Genomic DNA, 22,606 nt, shown 5'->3' with positions numbered 1-22,606 from the left:
TCACTGTTGACACTCTCATCCTCAGCCCAACTAGTACTCTCAAACCCGATTGTTGAACTCATTCCCGTTGACTCTGACCTCTCAACCTGTGAAGAAGCCCCCATAAGCTCCACCTCACACTCAAGACCATCATTTTTCAACCCAGAATGCAGTTCAACTCAGAATCATCTCTAGCCAGTCCGTACCCTGCAAATCATACAAGTTACCTACACCTGACTTCACGCCACGAAGTAACTCACAAGAACCCTTCACCACACGCAAAACTCCATCCCCTCCTTGGAATCGAAAACCCTTACGGTCTAACATCCCAAGAGATATAAGGTTTTCTTAAGTTTGGAACATGCCTCACGCCTCTAAGATCCTTAACTCTCCCATCATGCATTCTAAACCTCACAGAGCCTACTCCAACCACCTCACACACGTATTGTCACCCAAAGTAACACTACTCTTGCATAAGCTATAGGTCGAAAACATCTCCTTGTCAGAACACTATGTGAAGAACATCCACTATCAAGAACCCACTTATTTCTAAGCGTTTCTCCTCATGGACAATTAGAGCTAAATCCTCCTCAGAATCGTAGTCAACCTTATTTTGTTTTGCAAAAGAAGCCGAACCATCCTTCTTAGGACATTCACTCTTCCAATGACCCGGTTCTTTACAATAATGGCAAAGATCACTACTTTTAGGGCCCTTCGACTTAGGTTTTCTCCTATCCCTACTCGAATCTCCCTTATTTTTCTCAGCATTTGCTACCAAACCTGCAGAATAATCACGATCCTCTACCATATCACCAGTTGCTTTATGACGCAATTCCCTAGTAAAAGTGCCGACTTTACCTCCTCTAGGGACACAGTGTCTTTTCCAACCACAAAAGACTCTACAAAATGTTCATAGCTACTTGACAATGAAACCAACAATATCAACGCAGCATCCTCATCCTCAATCTTAACATCTAAATTACGCAAGTCCAGTAAAATAGAATTCAAACGATCGAGATGATCTTTTAGGGACATACCTTCTCTCATGCGTAGGCCAAACAACCTTTGCTTCAATAGCAATTTGTTTGTGAGCGACTTTGTCATGTACAAGCTCTCCAGTTTCAACCACAAACCTGCAGCTGTGATTTCATCTGCAACCTCTGTGATGACATCGTCCGCCAAGCATAGCAAGATAGTGGAGTGTGCTCTTTCCTCCATAGATTCCAACTCAGCCTCAGTTAGACCAGTCAGATTTCCCTCTTTTGATGTCTTGTGAAACCCTTAATCAATGGTTTCCAGATACCTTGTTGTTTCAATAAAGCTCTCATCTTTATCTGCCATAGCCCAAAACTATTCCTTCCCGTAAACTTGTCGATCTTTAAGGTTGTTGTTGCCATGTCCCAAAAGCGATTAACCCCGGTGTTAACCTGTAGCTCTTGATACCACTTGTTATGCGGAAGCGTTTAATTAAACCAACAAGAATTCACAACAACCAAGCACACACACAAGAAAACAAGAAAGCGAATAAAGGACACACAAGATTTAACGAGGTTCACTATCAATGTGATAGCTACGTCCTCAAGGCAGGGAAAAAGTTGTTTCACTATGAACGAGACGATTACAAATACAATAGGCAAGATTCAATTGAAAGATTTCAATTGAATCTCAAAGACTCTCTCTAATCTTCTCTATTGTGTTTTTCTAATCTCTCTTCTAATTTTGTGGTTATAAGCCCTAAATATGACAAAACATATTTATATGAAGTCTAAGATACAAGCCCTAAGTGGTAAAATAAAACCGATTGAAGAAATCGCCCTCGCGCGTCGCGGAAAAACAGCCCAGATCGCGACCCGCGACAAGCATCGCGACTCGCGAGCAGCTCGCGAAGGCCTCGCGACCCTCGTCGCGACTCGCGACGAGGCTTCTGTCTTGCCGCTCAAAAAACGAGTCTGCCGCACCTCGCGAAGCAGGTCGCGACTCGCGACCATGTTGGTCTTCTCGGCTCCGCACTCCGCAAGTCACATTTCACACGCACCAAGAGATCGATGGGGTGGAATGGATTGCTTGCAAATTGCAACAGTTAAATTTGAACTCAGAGAGAGTTTTCTTGGTAGCGCATCTTACAAATTGGACCATGAAAGTGACATAGTGGCTAATATAGATAGTAGCTTAACACCAAACTTTGCCCACTTTATCAATCTTGTTGTTGAATGTTGAGTGTCTTAAACAAACAAGAGGATATAATAGGCATTTAAATCTGGCCTTTCAAGTGAAATGCAAGTAACCAAATTTAGAAATAGCACCCTTTGTTATCATCTACCACATACAATAACATACGTAAAATTACTCAATCAACGCTCATTCCAAAGATGATTCTTCCTATTTTCTTCATTTGTTCTCTTCTTATTTCTGTCTCTTCAGCTAATATACCTTTCGACTATTGTGTTGGAGACTTAAGTCGACCTAGTGGACCATCAGGATACACTTGTAAGGATCCTGTAAAAGTCACGATAGATGATTTTGTTTACACTGGTTTAAGTGTTAAACCAAACACTACAAATGTTTTCAAATTCGGTGCAAATTTAGCAAGTACTCCTCAGTTCCCTGGTTTAAATGGTATGGGCATTTCCATGGTACGAGCAGAGTTGGGTGTAGGTGGAGCTGTACCAATCCACACTCATCGAGTAGCAGAACTCCTTCTTTTAGTAGAAGGAACAATAATTGCAGGGTTTATTGACACAAATAACAAAGCATACTATAAGACTTTGAAAAAGGGAGACATCATGATCTTTCCACCAACACTACTACACTTTCAGGTTAATATAGGATCAACACCAGTTCTTGCATATGCAAGTTTTCCAAGTGAAATCTCGGTGTCCAAGCAGTTGACTCTATGTTCATGAGCAATTTACCATCGGAGTTGGTTGAGAAGGCGACTTTGCTTGATCATGCACAAGTTAAGAAACTCAAGAAATTCTTTGGGGGTACTAATTAATTGAGTAATTATCCCTGCGATCACCTATCTCTTCTTTGTATTTTCTTGATTGTAATCTTCTTAATGATATGTAAAAGTGCATGTAAACTTAGATGTCCATCCTATATATATCTAAATTTGTTAAGATTATAGCTCACATGTGAGTTAGGAATATTTTGTCCACATAGAAAAATTAGAGAGAGAATGACTAGCATATAAATTGATGGGTTACTCCACCTATCGCCAATTGATTTTATGACGGAACTCTGCCAACTTTGTATATGGTCATTCTCTCTCATACTAGGGGTGTGGTGTTTGCGTCCCCTGGTTAGTTATTTTAAACGCATGCAAAAGGATTTCTCTCTTAAAACTACGTAATCTAACAAGTATTCTTGTTTTTTAGGACAAAAGTTGTAGAAAGTCACCTATTATTGCAACATTATCACTTATTATATATTGACACATTATTTTAGAAAGTCATATGAAGAAAAGAGCGATAGGAATAGATAAAGAGTGGGATCTATGTGATAAGAGAGTAAAAGATAAGATATTAGAGTTTTGTTTTTTTGGAATGAAATGAATTTAATTTGTGTGAATTGAACTAAACCTAATTTGTATAAACTGAGATAAACTTAATTTGTCTAAATTGAACTCAATCAAAACTGTGAGAGTAAACAAATTGAATTCAATTGAACAGAACTTAACTGAATTCAATTGAACCGAACTTTACTAAATTTTCATTAATCCAATCTTAAAAAACAAAGTCTCAAATGATTTAATATGAAAAACTTTCAAATAAAAAAAACCCGTTGCAATTAAAAAAGAACCGGCGAAATATATATTCTTCGAGTTATATACTATAATCCATGAACGTTGAAGTAAATTCCAAACGTGCTCCTATATAGGAGTGCATTCATCATACACTTAGATATACTATATACACGATACATCCAAGGCTATTTTCACTCATATAACTATTATATATGATTATTATCATTTGAAGATTTCAAATGAACAATGAGCGAAAAAATAGCCAAATTTCCTAATATGGTAAACACACCGCCAGAAAACAATCATGGAGGTCTACAAAAACATAAACAATGACGATTGGAGTAAAGAGAGAAGACATGGACAGTTCCTAATCCACACAAAATCTTGGATGCAACACGTTTACATTTCTCCCTTTCATTACTCATCAAACTCATCATCATCTTCCTTCTTCAATGAAACAAATCATCATCAAATTCAATGCTCTTATTTTTCTCTTCTTCCACAACTTCCCTCTTCCTTTCTCTCTCTAAAATAACCCCTCCTCTCTCTCTCCTCCGCTTCTCCACCATGTCTGCAATCAACCTTCAAACTCACGCTTTCGCCGGAAATCCAATCAAACCCAAAACCCCCAAATCAAACGACGCGTTTTCCCCTAATTTTGCCCTTCAAACCCTCAAAATTCACCTTTTAAGCAATACCCATGAACCCATTTCGCCTGCATTTCGGGTTTTACCCTTCAGAAAGGGCCGTCCTTTGGCGGGTTCTTCGGGTTCGGGTTCAAATTGGCATCTGGGTTGGCTTAGTTTGGGTGATTGCAAGGGTTTATTGGCTGATTCGTGTGTGAAATTGGAGGAAAATTCATTGGTTTTTCTGGGTTCGAAATCAGAGGAAGATTCTGTTTTCTGGGCAATTGATGTTTCTGAGGATGATAAGTTGGTGGATGAATTAGGGAAGAAGTATTTTTCTTTTGTTGAGCTTCGAACTTTGATGGTTGCTACTGATTGGTGTGATCCTAATGCTATGGCTGATTTAGCTGTTGCTGGTCATGTAAGTTCTACACTTTAGTTTTGCTTCTCGTTGGTATTTCAATTATGTTGGTTGTAGCTTGTTTAGTTTGAGCAAAATCGTCGAATTGCTTTAATTTGATTGATAGAATATAAAACGAATCTTGGGGTTTCAACCATAAGCTTAAGCTTAAGTACAATCAACTATGTTATATCACTTATGTGTTTTGGAACTAATGTGGTCTTGAACAATTGAGTGATACTATGTAATGATCAAACCTGATGGAACAGTGGAGGAGAGAGAGATGAAAGGAGCAGTTTTGGAGGATATCTGAAGTTACAGATGTATGATGTATAGTTGGTCTCTCTTGGGTTGAGCTGCAAGACTGTGTTCATATTTTTGGTAGTGGGTGTATATATGAGGATGTATTGCATTGAAGAAAATGCCGAATTTACCCGGTTGGTAATTTATCCATTAGAGATAGGCAAAGGAAATGGTGCTCGGTTGGATGTCACTCAGCATTAATGTCTAGCTCTAGTGGGTGAATTGTCCACTGGGTAGATTAAGTTTTTTTCAGCAATACATAGGAGGGAATGATTTAATAGAGGTGAAAAGTAGTTAGCTTTTAAAGCTCACTATTTCTAGACTCGAATGGCTGACATAGGAACAAAATATCTTCTTTGGGTTATTGTATTATTACGTGTGATTGCCTGATAATATGAATTATGAAGTAACTTTAGGCTTTCGATCTGCCTTCATTATGGATTGTCCTTTTCTATCTACCCCGGAGGACAAGAAAGAAGACCTAGTTATGAGATAAGTTTGGTAGGTTAACAAAGTGTGCTTCGTGATTTTATAAAATAATGTTTTTCAAACAACTTTTTTACTCAACCGCCTAGAGTAAAATAAGATTAACACTTTGTTTGGATAGGAGGAAATGGAGGGGAACAAATTCGCTTGTTTGGGGTAAAGGAGGGAACGGGAGGGAAAGGGAAGTCCATTTTCCCTCCCTCCTAATAAACATCATCCCTCCCAAGTTGGAGAGATTTAGAGGGAAAATGGAGCTCCATCTTTCTCCTCCCCTTCCTCCTTTATCACTCCCCTTCCTTTCCCTTCTGTATTGCTATCCGAATAAAGTGTAAATGAGGTTAAGATATTGTCTAATGGTTGATGTTTCAAAAGTTCACCTTTAAAGCGAAGGAACATGTAAATTGGCTTAACTGAGGGAAGGGATGTACAGCCTAATGAATGATACAGACAGCTGCCTTGGACGAGCTATTGTGTGAGGATCTTATGAGTACCAAAGGTGGGCAATTTTGACTCCAAAATCAACATGATTGCAGTGAATGAAGACGAGAGAAAAACATGGGTGCAATATCTGCAGAAATTGATCTTGCATCCAAAAGCTAGAAATGTATGATGAAGATATAGTCCATCCATTCAAATGATGTGTGGACTAGCAATGTTAGCCAATTAGATTATTGCAAGTATTAAAGGATGATCCAATGCCCTTTCCCGCTCTCTTACACACTATCTTTTTGGGCTTATTAGTGGATGTGATTATAAGTTTCTCATAGTATGTGGGTATGGCTTTCAGCTATTTAACTGTCATATTGTGAACAACTAGTTATGTAGAAATTACTAACTCACATGTTTTCCTAATTCTGTGGATACATGGGTTAGACTCAATGTCGTCTCAGATCCCGATTAGCAAGTTTGAGCCTTTTTATAAAGTGCTTGAATGTCCATTGTTGCTTTCATATAGTGTAAAGCTTCTCATTATATATACAGATTTGCTTTGTTGAAGCCATTGTCCAGTTTCTTTGTACGGCTGTCTGGTAGTTCAGTTTCTTAGCTCAGTATATAAAATTTCATTCATAACAATGAATCCGATATACACATTGTTATCTTTTAAGTTTATTATGCAGACTGACCGACACAACACAACTAAGATGACGTGTCGAATAAGATGAAACAAATGAAAACAAGGAGAAGAGTATCAAAGTGACTGATAGGTCCACCAAGTCGACACATTTACTCTAGATCTTCCCCCACCAAAAAAAAATATTATTAGAATATATTAGGTGCATCTTTTAGTCTGCTTTCTTTCTGTAAAAGATACTGTACATACTTGCAAAATATACTTTCAAGTTTCAACTAATTTGAGTTCGTTAATATTAGAGCTGATCATACCTTAGCCCTAATCTGGGCCATGAAATCCAGCCTGGTGACGCAGCCCAGCTCAATTATTTGAGAAGACAGGCCTGGCCCTGAGCTTCACTGCTCTCTAGCTTTCATGCAAAGTCATTCGATCTGCTAGATTATTACTTTTATAAGTGGATTTATGCACAGCCTTCTTGTTGAAGATTCTTTACTAGTTAAGAGATTAGCAGTTAGTGGTTTTCTTTTCCCAACAAATTATCGGCTAGTATGCCCTTAAAACAATGCTTCCTTTTGGCTAATGTTTGAATGGATAAGCCGCTACTTCTGACTCTGGCTTTGGTTCTCTGCCTCCGGTTTTTGTAAGGCTAGAGCATTGCTAGAATGGCATGGTCTATCGCGCTTTTGTGGGCACTGTGGATCTACAACTATCCCCATGGAAGCTGGTAGGAGAGTGCAGTGCTCAAATGAATCGTGCAAGAAGCGAATCTATCCTCGTGTCGATCCAGTATGGTGATGCCAGTCTCTCACTCATTCTGCAATACTGATTAACCATTTGAAGACATGGAATGATATTCTTCTTGTTGTTTTCCCTGATACCAGGTAGTCATTATGCTCGTAATTGATAGAGAGAATGATCGGGCACTTCTAAGCAGACAGTCGAGATATGTACCTCGGATGTGGAGCTGTTTAGCTGGTTTTACAGAGGTGAGTGAGTGCTCTGCTGAATTTGTGATCAATTTAAATTTCGAAGTGATTTCCCCCTTTGTCCTTGAATAACAAGTAACAACCGTTCATATTGGTTTTTACTTAAGAAGGGTCCCCCCTTGCCCTACCTTTTAAAGCAATTTTGCCTAAGTGTGTGTGTGGGTGGGGGGTGTCTGACCCCATGTTTCTCTTTTATTTTCGAAACATTTGCACAACTCCAGTTTTGAGCTGTATGATTTTCTTTGATGGCCAAGCACATCGTTTTCTTTCCTTCTCTTCTCACTCTTTGCTTCAGTTCCTTTGTCCTTTTTTATCACTTAAAAGATCTCAAATTTTGCTTTCTTTAGCCAGGAGAGAGTTTGGAAGAAGCAGTGAGAAGAGAAACGTGGGAGGAAACTGGGATTGAAGTAGGAGAAGTTGTCTACCATAGCTCTCAACCATGGCCTGGTAAGTTCTTTCGGCTCTGAAGTTCTGTATGATTCTCTTTAATGTTGCTGCACTGGAATGTTCATAGTCAATTATTTCCTGCAGTCAGTTCTTTCTACAAGTTTAACTCCTAGTTTCACGTCTGCTTTTTTTGGCTTTTGCAGTTGGGCCAAGCAGCATGCCATGCCAGTTGATGGTAGGGTTCTTTGCTTATGCAAAATCTCTAGAAATAAACGTTGACAAGGATGAGCTGGAAGGTATATGCTGACACAAACTTTCTCCTTTCAACATTTTCATGCTTCCTTCTACTTCTAACCTTGAGAAAGAAATTAGGATCCCAATGTTTGCTTGGAATTCTATTTAGACCTGGTTTTACCTCCTCTCGCATTAGAACAATCAATTCAAAGCAGGACCCCAGTATTACTTGAGGGAGAAATCAGAAAAAATTGTCAATTACTACCTTTTCAGCAGGTCGTCAGTTACTACCTTTTCAGCAAGTCATTTTGTGACTTAGAGCCTTTTTTTTTTTTTTTTTGTAAACTATTGAAGTTATTACAAATTACATTTATTGTTGCTACCACTTGTTAATTCTCAATGGAACAGATTAATCATATACATCATGACATTATTTTCAGCAAAAAAAACTACACCAAGAATCTGGTAAGATTACGAGGTACAATAATAAAGTAAAATGCTTTAAAGGTAGTAAATTACAAGTATTTTTTGAAAAGGTTGTATGTGACAAAATGATCTATTGAGAAGGTAGTTATTGGAACAGTTCCTAACAAACTATATTGACCTACTCTTTACCTAATTTGCTGAATACAAAATATCTACTCGTATCTTGTCTTTTTTCTTTTTTACTAAGGAAAGGAAAACTAGGTTGGATTCTAAGAGGAGGGCCACCTAAAGCATCCTTACAAATGATCATATCTTGTCTTATGTCTATGAAAGGATTCTTTTTTTTTTTTTTGCGCTTTCTGAATGTTGAAATGCTCCTGGTTGTGTAGACGCTCAGTGGCATAGCAGAGAAGATGTGAAGAAAGCCCTTTCATTTGCTGAATATGAGAAGGCACAGAAAACAGCTTCTGCCAAGGTAGAACAGATATGCAAGGGTGTTAAGCAGAGTCAAAACCTCTCCTCCGATTTTAACACCGAAAGCGGAGAGCTTGCACCCATGTTTATTCCTGGGCCTTTTGCGATTGCGCACCATCTTATATCCACTTGGGTCTTTCAAGGGGCTCCAGTAAGCAGTTCTGACAGTCGACTTAATAGTTCTCTCTCTAATTTGTAGTAATTGTCAATCTTTTCTTCATTTGTAGTTTAGTGGTTGCTTCGTTATTATATGGCAAATAACTATTCTTGATTGTGATGCATGAGTAGACATATTTTGGTGCAATATGATCTAGTAGTCTTTTGTTAACATTATTACAGGACTATGGAAGTATATACAAATTTAAATAGAAAACTATCGTGCTTCTACGTTTTGGTAAATAAGAATGGTTATTTGGAGAATTGTTCCCCACAATTTAGGCGAGAAGGAGATAATTTGGTAAATTCACTTGATGTGCGCCTCTCATAGAACTTCAAGTACTGTTAGCTTCACTTGGTATATTTCATTGGTAAACTATTGTCAAAAATTGACAAGACAAGTACATTTAATTATATGTGATGAAAACTAACCATTCTTGGTCTAGGATACATTTGTTTTCGCTCGGCTATCTTTAAATCCGAGCTTCCAGTATGGCCTTCCTTGGGTTTTACCCTGTTTAGACATAAAAAAAATTGGGTTAATATATGCATTGATAAGTTGTGAAGAGTTTAACTATAGATAATCATTAATCTCTTATTCATCCCTTTTTTTGTAACATTTGACATCTGTTGGTCTTTTAATTTTGACTTGTATTTCAATCATTCTATTTTTTCGTGCGAGTTTAAATTATTTTAGTTCCTATCCATTTCAAAGTCGAGCTCTTTTTATTTTGTTAAGAATTGAATGCCAATTCCAAATTTTCTCCCATTTTTTTCTGTAGTCATGTGGATCTCTATTACTTTTTTTGTTTCACATTGATGAAGATCATGGTTGAGGTTTCGCCGTTTCGCCATGGTATCGAAATTTACAAACAGTAAAAGAGAAGATAAATTTGTATCGAAATTTACGTCTGCGTGTTATTAGACAAATTGTTATTGTATGTGCCCTCGAAATAATTATTAGTAAAAATGTTTCCTTTTCTTTTAAAAGCATACACAAGTTCTAAAACTATATAGTATTATGTTAAAATCACAATCACTTATCAATCAGGTCAATTTGTTATAACATCTTAATCACTACCTGAAATATTAGGTGCACAAGTAGATACTAAGTGATAAATTTTGTCCCTAGAGAGGGACTTTTCATGTCAGCTGTTGTCTCATTGAAAAGATACTGCCTCAATAATTCTATAACAAAACAAATTCAAAACTTATCTCTGCCGTTCATAGAACTGTCATGGATCAGTAAAAGAACGAAAGAAGGCAACAGTCTTCTATCTTGATGACTAAGTCTAAGCAATAAACATCTATCAATATTCCCAAGATCTAACAGAAAGCATTAATTACAAACACCCAAAAGACTATAACAATGGGTACATCAGTAAACTTTTTTCTGATTTGGAGTTCAGGAGAGGGCCAAGTAGCTGCGGACAGCAGTAGCGAGCTTAAAACTGTCGAAAAGTCTATTTGCCTAATTAACTGGAGCGAAATATCCTACATATCCCTAATCAAGAAACAGTAGAGTAGGAGAATCAAGTGAGAGCTCAATGATATCACTTCCGTGTGTCGGAGTATTGTGGTACGAGTCTCACTTGTCAATCTAAATGACTGATGTTCTCTTATAGATTGAGATTTTCATAGATTTCTCATCTTACAGAGCCAGTGTGATAGTAGTATGTACTTATGCAGCTAGTTATATAGTTAGACTTGGGTTAAGTGAACTGCCTTCCCTTTTCTTTTAATTTCTTCTTAGTTGCCTAATCGTTTTACAATTAGCCAAGCTCTAAAACTGTAGTGAGTAGTCTAGTTAGACTCGAGGTCGGGATGAAATAATCAATATATCCTAATTCCTAAATCAACATACTCTAGAGTCTAGACTATTGTTAGACTCGGATTAAGAGCACTAGTGACATTTCATTCTCTTTTAGATGCCTAACTGTTAAACAACTAGCCGTACTCGAAAATTATGTAACTGATTGTATTCTGTGTATACTTCTATTATTGTTTTTGTTTTTGTTTTTGTTTCAAACTGCAGAGTTACTGGTTGATTCTCTGAACCACTTTCTGGTTTTGTTTAGTTTGATTGTTCTGACTATAGGAACCCAAAAAATTCAACAAAAGATATGAGTTTTTCTCTAATATACAGTCTTCTCTTGAAGTATTACATAATATTATAAAGTACACATTGATAAAACCAAGAATGAATATTGGTAGGCCCTTGTTCAGTGATACAAATGACAATAATTCAGATTCCTATTCACTGTTCCAATATCATTAAGACCCCCCAAAACTTTTGGGGAATCTAGGAGTACCTCAAGTATCTTCGTGTTATCTTTAGATATTTGAGTAACAACTCTTGTGGTCTTTTCTCTGTTCTTTATGTTAAATTTTTCTTAGCAAAATCTTTGTAGTCATCAATAATTTTTGCATGGCGTTGTCATTTTCTGCTTCAAGTTATCCCCTGTATGTTGCAAACAATGTAAATAAACACGAGAAGAAACCTAGCGTAATAAGGTCACCTCCTTCATCTTCCTTTGCTTTACGGTCATGCTCTCCTCCTATAAAAGCTGATCATAGTATAAACAATTCATCAGAGCCTCAGAGAATCTGCAGTCAAGAGAATACTGTGGGTATCATTGGAGGTGTGTCGGTTCTTTCCACGTTAATTTTCCTTGAGAAGTTCGTGTTATGGAGCTCGAGAGAAGAACGTGAAAACATCCCTTTTATTGTCTGCAGTGATCCAATGGTCGTAAAGGATGCTTATAAATCAAGCATTGCAATGTCTTCTGCAAGTCATGAATTGGTTTCTGATAGCAATGATGAAGAGATCTCTGCAGGATTAGATCGAGTTAGATTAGTCGAGAATCTGAGAGAAAAAAGGATGTTTCTTGAAGGAGGAGGAGCGCGATGTATAGTCATGCCTTGCCACCTTTCCCATGCTTGGTATGGTGAGATTTCGCAAGGTTGTGAGCAACCTTTTCTTCATGTGGCTGAGTGTGTTGTTAAGGAGCTTAAGGAAGCAAGATTCAGGCCTTTAGAAGTTGGCAGTTGTGTAAAAGTTGGAGTTCTAGCAAGTGATGCTACTTTAGTAGCAGGAGTTTATCAGGAAAAACTACAGGATCAGGTTTTTGTCTTTTTTATTTATACTTATTGTATTAAATTTATGTTGTGTGCCAATTTCTTTTATTTCTGCGGTAGATACTGTCAACCAAATCAGAAATCAGTAATACACATTAATGAAATAAACTTCCTCTGAAATAGAACCAACTGACACTTCTGCAGGCTTGTAAAAAAAATCCTTGTTTCTGTAGAGCAAGTTGAAAGATACAAGTAGTTTACATATTATTTCAGAAATGAAGCTCAAAGAATGAGTTAGATTTTGAGGAATGTTAGACAGCTTCCTGGTAAGGGATAAAAATGCAAACATCGACCAAGAAAATGCTGGTAGTATAAAATGTGTGGTGGTGGCTAGTGAAGGGCACTGGGCTGTGCTCAAGCCGGAGGCTTGGCAAGGCACTGTACATTGTCCTTGTGTTCTTGCCGGCCAGCCAGACCGAAAACTAAGGCCCAGTCGTTGGGTCATCTTATCTTGCTCTACTTTTTCGTGCCAAAGTTCGTGGTGTGTTGTGCTTTCCCATCCAAGTACCCAGCACGCATGCAGAGTCCATCTGGCAATTAGGTCCCCAGGATGCCTAAGCTTGGTACATCCCAGGGACAGTGCTAGTAGCCTAGTAGAGGAATTCGACATTAATAGCAGTCTACCGGGGTTAATTCTTTCTCCATTTCGTAAATATCTTTTCACAATGCTTCCTACTTCTACAAGTCATTTTGTAGTTGAAACTGTGAAGTTTTTTGACAGTTAATATGCAGGGGTTTGAGGTAGTGTTGCCAGATAAATCAACCATGGAGAACATCATAAACCCTGCCATGATCTCGTTGAAGCAGAAGGACATGAAGGGAGCACGCAACTTGTTAAGAATCGCGATCCAAGTCCTTCTGGTGAAAGCTGTGAATACCGTGATCATTGCCTCCCATGATTTGCAATGTCTGTTACCTCATGACGATCCTCTTGTAAAGAAATGCATTGATCCTATGGATGCTTTAGCAAGATCAGCTGTAAGATGGGCAAAATCTGCAAAGTTACACAAGAGAAACTTAAACAGTATTCCTAATTATTAGTCCTGTTCTTTGTTTTGTTGATGGTAATTAAATCCTGTACAAAGGTTCAGCCAAAATAGTAGAAGTTTTCTTCTTGGTTCACATGATGATTTTCATCATATGTATTGTTGAAGTTTTCTTCTTAGTATATATTATGTTTGATATGATTTCATCCCTCCATTTTCACATATTATTTGAGATTTCGAATCGATAGCCTTGCGATTTACTCCCTCTGTTTTTTTTTTATCTTTCTCACTTTCTTGTGCACATCTCCCAATGCACATCTTTGAACTTAAATATCTTTCATTATATATTAGTAAAAATTATAACAATTGAATATTAATAATGTATTAATTGAGACGAATCAAACAAGATTCTACATGACTATATTTTTTCTTATAAATTGAAAAAAATTGAGAAGATTCTCTCTAAGTATGAATAGTGTCAAGATTCTAAGTGAGAACAATTAAAAAAAAAACAGAGGGAGTATCTTTTATAATACAGTTAATTCACTAAATGTTGTTCATGTTCCTCCATTTGATAATCTTCCCCACTATCTGCATATACCTGAAATAGGTGGCTGGACAAATGGCTCATGTGTGCCATCCAAAAGAATGAAAATTCAATGGAAAGATACACACTTTGTTTAGATAGCAAGGTAGAAGGGAAATGAAAGGGAGTTGGAGAGGATATGTCGAGAAAATGAGTATTGTAGTGTAGTTAATATGTTAATGCATTTTTAAAAAAAGAGGGAAAATAGATTCTTTCATCTACCCTCCTTATAAGTTCTACCTCGAACCCCTTATGCAAATAAGATAACTTGCTCCCCTCGCTTCCGCTTTCCCTCCATTTCCTCTTATCCAAACTAAATGTAAAATATAAAATATAAGGAATTCAAAAAAAATTAGTATAGATTTAATTTTGAAATTCAAGATAAAATCATTTGTCAATGGACGTTATTAAATTTAGGATTTATCTCCTTGTTATATATTCTACTCATATTAAACAAAATATAATTATAAATAAGTTCAAGAATGATAAGGACTATACTTAAGTTAATTCGCAATCATTAAGTTCTAACAAGTTTAGATCAATCCGGTTAAGTTAAATTTATGGACAATAAATTCTAATAAATATAATGTGGGATTAATAAGTTCAATATACTTCACATAAGTAAAATTCATCTGAAAGAAGAAGATTATGATAGGGCCAAATATGAAGAATACATATAGAACCATTATTTGGTGAAAACATAGCTTAAAGTTTTCAATAACAAGAAAAAAAAGAGAAGTGAAGAATGAAGCATCAAAGAAAGGAAATATTAATCCAAGCTCTTTTTTCCTCATCTTATTTTTACAAATACAAACAAAATTAGATTAGATAAATTAGTTATATGCGGTCAAACAATGTATATCGACTACTAATAACTTCGAATGATGTCTAATATATTTGAACAAGAGCTATCAAATTCAATTCACACCTATTATAAAGTTTTTTTTAGAAGAAATCTATAATAGTAGGTTTTAACAAGTTAAGAAAACAACTTTTTTTCAAAATTATAAAAAAAATAACTTTTTTGAGAAAGAAGTTAGGATAACTTTATTTAAGTTCAAAATTAATAAGTTCACTAAGTTATAATTCTAATATGAATATGCATAAGTGAAGTAAGTGAAACAAGGAGAAGAAAACTAAGTCGAGATTTAAAAAAAAATGGAGGGTTCATTTCATACATCAACGATTTGGTTGCTCTATGTAGCAATTATAAACGGTATTGTCATCTTAGAATTGAGGCTATTTTTGGGAACATAAGATAAAATAGCGCTGAAGTTAATAAGAGCATCTCCAATGATTGAAAAATGGGACTTGCTTGTAATTTATAAAAGTTTCTAGCTAATAGCTCAACAATTAGAGTAAACCAAGCAATATAGCTTGGGTGAGCAATGTTGCTCAAACAAGCTATATAGCTTGCTTTAAAAGTGATATGACCCATTATGTTGGATTACCAGTGATAGTCAAGAATTCAAGATAAGAGGTTAATTGGCAAGTGGGACACAATTCAAGTTATAAAAGTAGTTGTTGTTTGTCATTGGACTATTGGAGTAGTATGTAGCTTAAATTTGTTGTAGATTGAAAAACTGATGTGGCATGACAAACAACATAAGGTTGTCGCTTGCCATTGGAATGCTCTAAAGTTAGTCGAAAGAAGCTGAACTGATAAGGTAGTTGAAATTTTCAATACATTAAATTAAGATGCTATATTTATCAGTTAATTTTTAAGTTTAAATTTTATTTAAACTCTAACTCCAAATACGATTATTAATTTTAAATGATTTCAACTTTTAACACCTACTCACCTAGGTGACTTAAATGTGTGGCGAAACGGAGCCAAAATGGACAAACAATCAATCTATAACCTCCACGTAAGTTCAAAAGGTATACTCGTCTGCACTAGATCACTCTTTTTGCACTCACCTCCGAATCTTTTATTCCTTTTCGTCTTCTTCCATTTTCTTCTAAAACCCTTGTCTTTCTCATTGTGATCTCATAAAAATGGCGATGTTCTTCAGAAGACTAGCTAAATCAGCTCCCATCACATTTTCCAATGCATTTAGGGGCTCACAAAGTTCCAGTTTTGGAGTAATTGCGGCAACATTTTCTGGTGGAGTTCTTTATTACTTTACTTCTTCACCTAATTTGGTAACTTCTGGGCTTAATCTCATCTGGGTTTTTCTTCAATTTCTTATTACAATGTCCTTTTGTTGATTTTGTTATGTTTTAATGTGCCTTTGTTCTGATTGAATGATGGGGACTTTTAAATCCTTGTTATTGGGGTTGATTGATGAATTTGTGGTTTTAGTCCTTGAATGTCAAAATGGAACAATGGGGTAGTTTTTTGTTGGTAGATTTTTGGTTTTTTGGTCTTCAGAATCAGCTCATGGTATTTGTAATGCAATTTCATTGTGTTTGTTTTTTTGGGTGCAAATTCAATTTTGTTGTTGATTGTTGGTATTATTGTTGTTTGCAGCTCTTTCTTTTTTTTTGGTGTGTTAATGAGGAGGTTATGAATTTTGTTCGCCTGGGATACTGGTATAATGTGGATTTTTATCTGGGATTTTATAATAAACTTGATGATTAGTGATAATTGAATTGCTATCTCCTATGCTACTAGATTCTATTTCGAGTTTCGAATTAATGGTGGGGAGCAACTAAATGTAGTTTTTCGGCGTATGTCACAATGGGTTGTGGCAAGATAATGTTGTAGTGGATATATCCAGGTAGTATAAACCGAGTTCCTTGTATTGGTGTTTACATGTTTAGATATGGTGATGCTAGGCTGCATTCTGAGTCTTTCTAATGGATATTGTTTTTATGGCCTGTACTTTTTGATCGGAGTCCTAATTGGATGATTTTCTATGACCAAGTTTAGTTGGTTCATGTGTCCTTTGGTAATATGGGACCTTCTGATGTCAAGCTTTATGCTAATCCAGTTTAAGTCATTGGTTTGTATCACGAAATAGGTTACTCGCCTCTTCATGCTCTTATATTATCCTGTATCATATTCATAGTCTTGGATGACGAAACTATGTAGGAGTTTCATGTTTTACTTTTGATGTTTCAGTCTAAGAGAATTTTTTAATCAAGTTTTACAATTGTGTTTTGGTAGGCTCATCTGGATTCAATCAATGAAGAATCACAGAAGAAAGTTGGTGAGCTTTCCTCTCACCATTGCTTAGTTAGTGTGATCCCCTGCTTCTCTATGAACTGGTTTGCCTGTCATTTTTCAGTCTTTAGTTGTTTTCTAAAATATAGAAAAAAAAAAGAATGTACATGAGGAACATATACAAGTTCAAAATTATTTGGCTCGCTAACTTAATTGCTATAGATATATTTGGTGCCTTTTTTTGGTTTTCAATTTTATCTTCAAACCCCCTTCCCTCTTAGTTCTCAGATTCTGCATGAAATATTGTTTTGGCATGTTTTACTCTTCTATTGGACTCAGATTTTTTGTCCCCTTTTTTTGGAAAATAAGTTTCTATGGATCTCATCTTGTTGAGAGTCCAGCAATTGGTCGCCCTAATGTTGGCCTGCATGACAGTGATGCTGCATAACTGTATGATACGTCTCAAGAGTTCTTTGTTCTGTTAATCCTAGATATACTCTATGAAACTTCAAATTTGAAAAGAAAATTTAAGGATAAGATATTAAAATTGTCCGACATTACAATAGTTACTCTTAGCTGTCTGCTGTATACATTTTAGACTAATAAGTTCTGTACTTTTCAGCATTGAAGTCAGACAAGTGGCTTGAGTTTAAACTCCATGAGACTGCGAATGTCAGCCATAATACTAAGCTCTACAGGTTATACTCTTGCTCCATGCATAACAGAATTTCATTTACTCATGAAAAATATCATAATGGTTTGTCAATTTCCAGCATGATTCTGTTAGCTATTATTCCTCTCGAATAACTAAAGATTCGACTTAAAATGTGCATGAGAGTTGCAATGTGGATTGTGTTTCAACTTTCAACTAACTTAGGAGGATTTTGCCTATGTCTACCTGACATCTGAATCTCTGATGAAGTCGTAAATTTCATATGTCTGATGTTTTGAAATTGTAGGTTCTCGTTTGATTCTGATGCCGAGTTGGGTCTTGACATTGCTTCTTGCATCCTCACAAGGTACATCGATGAATTCCAAATTTCCGAATTGCAGGAATGACTGAGTGCCCTGTAGCACCTTGTCAGTTTGTGGCATATTAGATTAAGTTCTTGCTTGCCATGTGCTGCCATTTAATTCTCTTTAAGGAGACAAAAAAAAATTAACACACATGTTTCTTTGTGTAGAGCTCCCACAGGACAAAATGATGAAGGGAAAACGAAATATGTCGTTCGACCGTAAGTGTCTTCTCGAGCTAACCATTTCTTTTAATAGATGTCATCTCCCTTTCCTTTCTCTTTTCTGCCTTGTGATATAAATATTGTCTACCATAGTATAAATGAATCATGATCTGCTTTTTATGGGTGGAAAGATAAAACCAGCTACAGGTTGCACTTGCAGAGTCTTGCACCCCATATTCCCATTGTCATGGACCTGAACTTTATCATTCTCTTTTTCAAGATTGTTTGTATTATTGCGGAAAAGTTTTTGGGAATATATAGCGAATAGCTTGATATTTCAGCACCCCCAATGTTATGTCTCTTGTCTCAGCAATGATTCAACAATATAATTACATTCCAACGATCCTATCTTAGCTCTTTATCTGCTTCCTTTAGTCATTAACACCCTGGTCATTCAGGTTGAGCATGATAAGTATAAGATTAAATTGAACATGCCGTATTAGCTGGATAGCTGCTAGTAGGATGGCTATCAACTAGTATTTTACGCTTATGACATAGATACTTCCTCCGTTCTTATTTACTTACAACACTTACCATTTTGGGGTTTTTCAACTTACTTGCAACACTTCCTTTTCTGGATATTCTTTCTCTCTATCTCTCTTCTCATCAGATGCTCTCTCTTTCTCCTCATCAAATGGGTCACCTTTCTCTCTCTCTCTCTCTATATCTCTCTCTCTCCCCTCACCTAACTATCTGCCTCCCTTTGTTGTTGCAAGTAATTCAGATCAGAGGATATAGAAATTTCCACTTACTGAGACTACTTTAAATTCGGGATCTGGAAGCTTTTTCTCTTTAGAGAGTTCATGAAGGTTGGGGATCTTGGTTGTTCCAGCGACAAAGGGAGCGTGGAAGGAGGTTCCTTGTATGAATTTGGCTTCTTCTGACTTCAATTGCAGCACGCCAGCTCATTTATCTCCTTGATACCTATTTATTTGGATATCATGGTTCACTACTTTAGCACTAGTGCAGCTTCCAGGGTCTTCTTTGTGAGGCTCTGAAAGCTTAATTGTTAGGAACTCTATTTAATTCTAGCGTTCTACATGCAGAACTTGAGTTTGACATTCGTTTCACTAGGGAAAAGCATCACAAACAGATTATCTTATGATTATGTATTTATGTGGGGAACTCAGACAGTCCTATTTGTATTTGGTGGCCTGGTGGGTACATGTATAAAAAATTTGTCTGGTAGAACCACCTGAAGATATCCTGTGTTCTAGTCTGTTTAGGTTCACATTTTGCTTTTAGTAATTATAATAGATCTGAGTTTTTGTTGTCGACGAGTCATGACATATTATATAGTTTTTCTTGAAGGCTCTTGTAGTAACATGATTGTTAGACTAATGGTCAGTTCAAATATTTGTCTCTGCCTGTCTTGGAGAGCAATTAGCATGCTGCATCAATTGCTTTGAAGATATGATGTACTCAGTTAGTGAAATTTTTTATGGATGGTTCTTTCGGTCCATGACTTCTAATTCTTAGTTTATGCACTTTAATTTCAGGTATACTCCCATTTCTGATCCAGATGCTAAAGGGTACTTTGATCTAATGATCAAGGTCTGTCCTCAAATTTTGTTGTAGACTTTAATTTACTCATTTCAGGAAAACAATTTTTCATAAGCCGTGCAAGTTGCTGCTATTGTTAGTTAACCACTATGTTTTGCTAAATGTAGCTATATCCAGAAGGTAAAATGAGCCAGCATTTTGCAAAACTCAAACCAGGGGATGTTGTGGAAGTCAAAGGGTAAGATTTTTCACTCTTGATGGTGTAGGTTAGAAGTTCTGCAGAATTGTTGATCAACTCACATATTTGGCTTCTTGTGCAGTCCCATTGAAAAGCTCAGGTATACCCCTAATATGAAGAAACACATTGGCATGGTAAGAAATGGTTGTCCAGAAATCATGGTTATAATGGTTGAACTCTACTTATTACAATACACTTGACTTGTATTAAAATCTTGAAATGAGTGTTTGAGCATGTCATTTTTATATGTGCATTTGAATTTTGAACATGCGATATCCTTTTCTTGCTACGTGTAGTTGATAATATGTAATTTGATCTTTGGTGTCCTGTGAGAAATATCCAGAACTTTGACTCCTTGTCTTTGCGTGTGCTGTCCCTTATATGAACTTACTGGTCCCTATATTAGTTGCAAATATAACTTAAATTCTTGGAACTTCCCTTTCAATGTGAAAGAACAGGATCTCTACTTACATGTTGATGTGCATGCTGATATTAATTTGAACTCTGGATCTCAGAAAGAAACAGTGGCTTGTGAATCCCAATGCTAGTTTACAAATGCTTAAGTACCAGTTTAATTCAGCATACTTGCTCCTATACTGCCTACTAGTGGAGACTCAGGAGTTTGTCGCCTATGCTATGCTAGAAAATGTTGTAGAGCAGAACTTAGTAAAACATACTCCGTGACAATGTTTTATAATTCTTTTAATCCTAATTGGCGTTCAGATTGCTGGTGGAAGTGGTATTACTCCAATGCTTCAGATAGTTGAGGCTATATTGAAGAATCCAGATGATAAAACCCAGGTAAGCTGCCCTTTTACCTTGGTTCTGCATTTCTTTCCAAGGAGCAATGCTGAGCATTATTACTAATAAAATTTATCTGACTTCATCATCTAAATGTAATGAGAATAGCTAGTTCGAAACATGAATCCATGTGTAACATCACTTGAAGTGGGGCCCGCTAGTCTTCTATATGACATTTAGATACCTATTATTAAATGTATTTGGCTGCTGCATTTAATTGATTATCGCTTGATGTGACAGGTTTCACTGGTCTACGCAAATGTCTCCCCTGATGATATTTTACTGAAGCAAAAGCTCGACATACTTGCCACTAGCCACCCTAATTTTAAGGTATCGATATTTCATTCCCGGTCAAATTCTTATCAGTATTGAAAGTATGGAATGCTGAATGTTTTGGGTATAATTTTACAGGTATTCTACACCGTTGACAATCCATCAAAGGACTGGAGAGGAGGAGTAGGCTATGTCTCAAAGGATGTGGTCTCAAAAGGCTTACCTGGTCCTGGAGACGATTCTCTCATCTTGGTAAGATAAACATAGCCATTTCATACTACTCATTGGTTTGTGAATTTGAGCCTGTGACTGGTGAAATGAAGCATTTGTGCCAAGGCATGACATAACCTTACTCTTTTATCTTATTGTTTTCTAACTATCATTCGTTCTTTCAAATCTAGGTATGTGGTCCGCCTGGTATGATGCAACACATATCCGGTGGCAAGGCTAAAGACTATTCACAAGGAGAGGTATGAAACACGCTTACATTACTAAATTGTTTCTAGATTTGCATTACCTAAAGTACATTCATACTTTAGTTTTCTTCTCCTGTCCCTACTGTCTAAATACCAGGGCACATTGTTATTTTAATACACAAGTTTAATTACTTAACTTTCTATCTCTGTCTTCACACAACGCCAATGCAGTCTTTCACAAATTCTTAGTCAATGGCATCATTTACGGTATATGGGAAGTATTATTTTGGGACGACCTGAATTAAATTTATGGCTTAAGTATTATCTTGGAGGCGAGGGAGTATCTGCTTGCGCCTCCTAAGGGCCTTCTTTTAAATGCATGAGCTTGTTTGATTGTCGATCATAACCTACGTTAGTAATGTTCTACTGTTTTGCAGCTAAGTGGAGTACTCAAGGAACTTGGATATACTGAAGAAATGGTCTACAAATTTTGAGGGATCTAACCAATTTACAGAACTTGAAAAAGAATTTGGATAATACAATAGCATCTTGTAGCTTGAAGAGCACATCTGTGCTGTTCAGTTAGAAATAATTTGCTCAGTGGATACTTGGTGCTGTACTTTTATGGGTTTCAATCCCTTGGAGAAGTCGACACCAGTTGTTTCTGTGCATTTGGCTCACTGGAGAAACATTTTTAGGGCATTTTTGAAGCTCTATTGTTCGAATATTGAAATGAGATGAGTATAAGCTCATTTTATAATTTTTTTACTAAGTGCATGATTAAAGATAATGATGTTCGTTGAGTATTTTACCCTTTAATTTATCTTTTTCTGATCCATATGAGCCACGAAGGCAGTATAAAGAAGGATATAAGGGAGGGATTTAAACTTGTTACAGCACTTCAATCTTAATCACTAGGTCAAGACATTCTTGGTTGAATTTTAATGACCATATAGTTATAATATTTTTTTACCTTTGACAACGATAATAATGTTACCTGCTATACAAAAATATTAATATCTTTTTTGAAAGGATTTAATATCC

At 36.4% G+C, this 22,606-nt stretch overlaps 3 protein-coding genes and 1 pseudogene across 5 annotated transcripts; all 4 read left to right on the top strand.

Moving 5' to 3' along the window:
* Positions 1 to 2,286: 2,286 nt before the first annotated feature.
* LOC104902074 (auxin-binding protein ABP19a-like) lies at positions 2,287 to 3,076 on the top strand (annotated as a pseudogene).
* A 906-nt stretch (positions 3,077 to 3,982) lies between these two features.
* Positions 3,983 to 12,151, top strand: LOC104902072 (nudix hydrolase 19, chloroplastic). Of its 3 annotated transcripts, XM_057391383.1 has the most exons (7): positions 3,984 to 4,771; positions 7,257 to 7,397; positions 7,493 to 7,597; positions 7,945 to 8,044; positions 8,188 to 8,280; positions 9,034 to 9,269; positions 12,011 to 12,151. In XM_057391383.1, exons 1-7 carry the CDS (start codon positions 4,202 to 4,204, stop codon positions 12,011 to 12,013), a joined length of 1,248 nt encoding a protein of 415 aa, XP_057247366.1. In that variant the 5' UTR covers positions 3,984 to 4,201; the 3' UTR covers positions 12,014 to 12,151. The 3 variants fall into 3 exon arrangements, with proteins under 3 accessions (XP_057247367.1, XP_057247366.1, XP_010688038.1); XM_057391384.1 differs by lacking the exon at positions 12,011 to 12,151 and having other exon boundaries at positions 3,983 to 4,771; positions 9,017 to 9,125; XM_010689736.3 differs by lacking the exon at positions 12,011 to 12,151 and having other exon boundaries at positions 3,985 to 4,771; positions 9,034 to 9,448.
* LOC104902073 (uncharacterized) lies at positions 9,637 to 13,607 on the top strand. Its single transcript, XM_010689738.4, has 2 exons — positions 9,637 to 12,398; positions 13,145 to 13,607. Exons 1-2 carry the CDS (start codon positions 11,703 to 11,705, stop codon positions 13,451 to 13,453), a joined length of 1,005 nt encoding a protein of 334 aa, XP_010688040.1. The 5' UTR covers positions 9,637 to 11,702; the 3' UTR covers positions 13,454 to 13,607.
* A 2,259-nt stretch (positions 13,608 to 15,866) lies between these two features.
* On the top strand, positions 15,867 to 22,352 carry LOC104902071 (NADH-cytochrome b5 reductase-like protein). Its single transcript, XM_010689735.4, has 13 exons — positions 15,867 to 16,129; positions 17,097 to 17,139; positions 17,716 to 17,791; positions 18,053 to 18,112; positions 18,278 to 18,328; positions 19,831 to 19,885; positions 20,002 to 20,072; positions 20,155 to 20,206; positions 20,796 to 20,873; positions 21,114 to 21,203; positions 21,285 to 21,398; positions 21,548 to 21,616; positions 22,000 to 22,352. Exons 1-13 carry the CDS (start codon positions 15,983 to 15,985, stop codon positions 22,054 to 22,056), a joined length of 963 nt encoding a protein of 320 aa, XP_010688037.1. The 5' UTR covers positions 15,867 to 15,982; the 3' UTR covers positions 22,057 to 22,352.
* Positions 22,353 to 22,606: the final 254 nt, after the last annotated feature.

Source organism: Beta vulgaris, chromosome 8, assembly GCF_026745355.1.
Source record: "Beta vulgaris subsp. vulgaris cultivar EL10 chromosome 8, EL10.2, whole genome shotgun sequence".
Taxonomy (NCBI): Eukaryota; Viridiplantae; Streptophyta; class Magnoliopsida; order Caryophyllales; family Amaranthaceae; genus Beta; species Beta vulgaris.
This window is presented reverse-complemented; position numbering and strand designations above follow the sequence as displayed.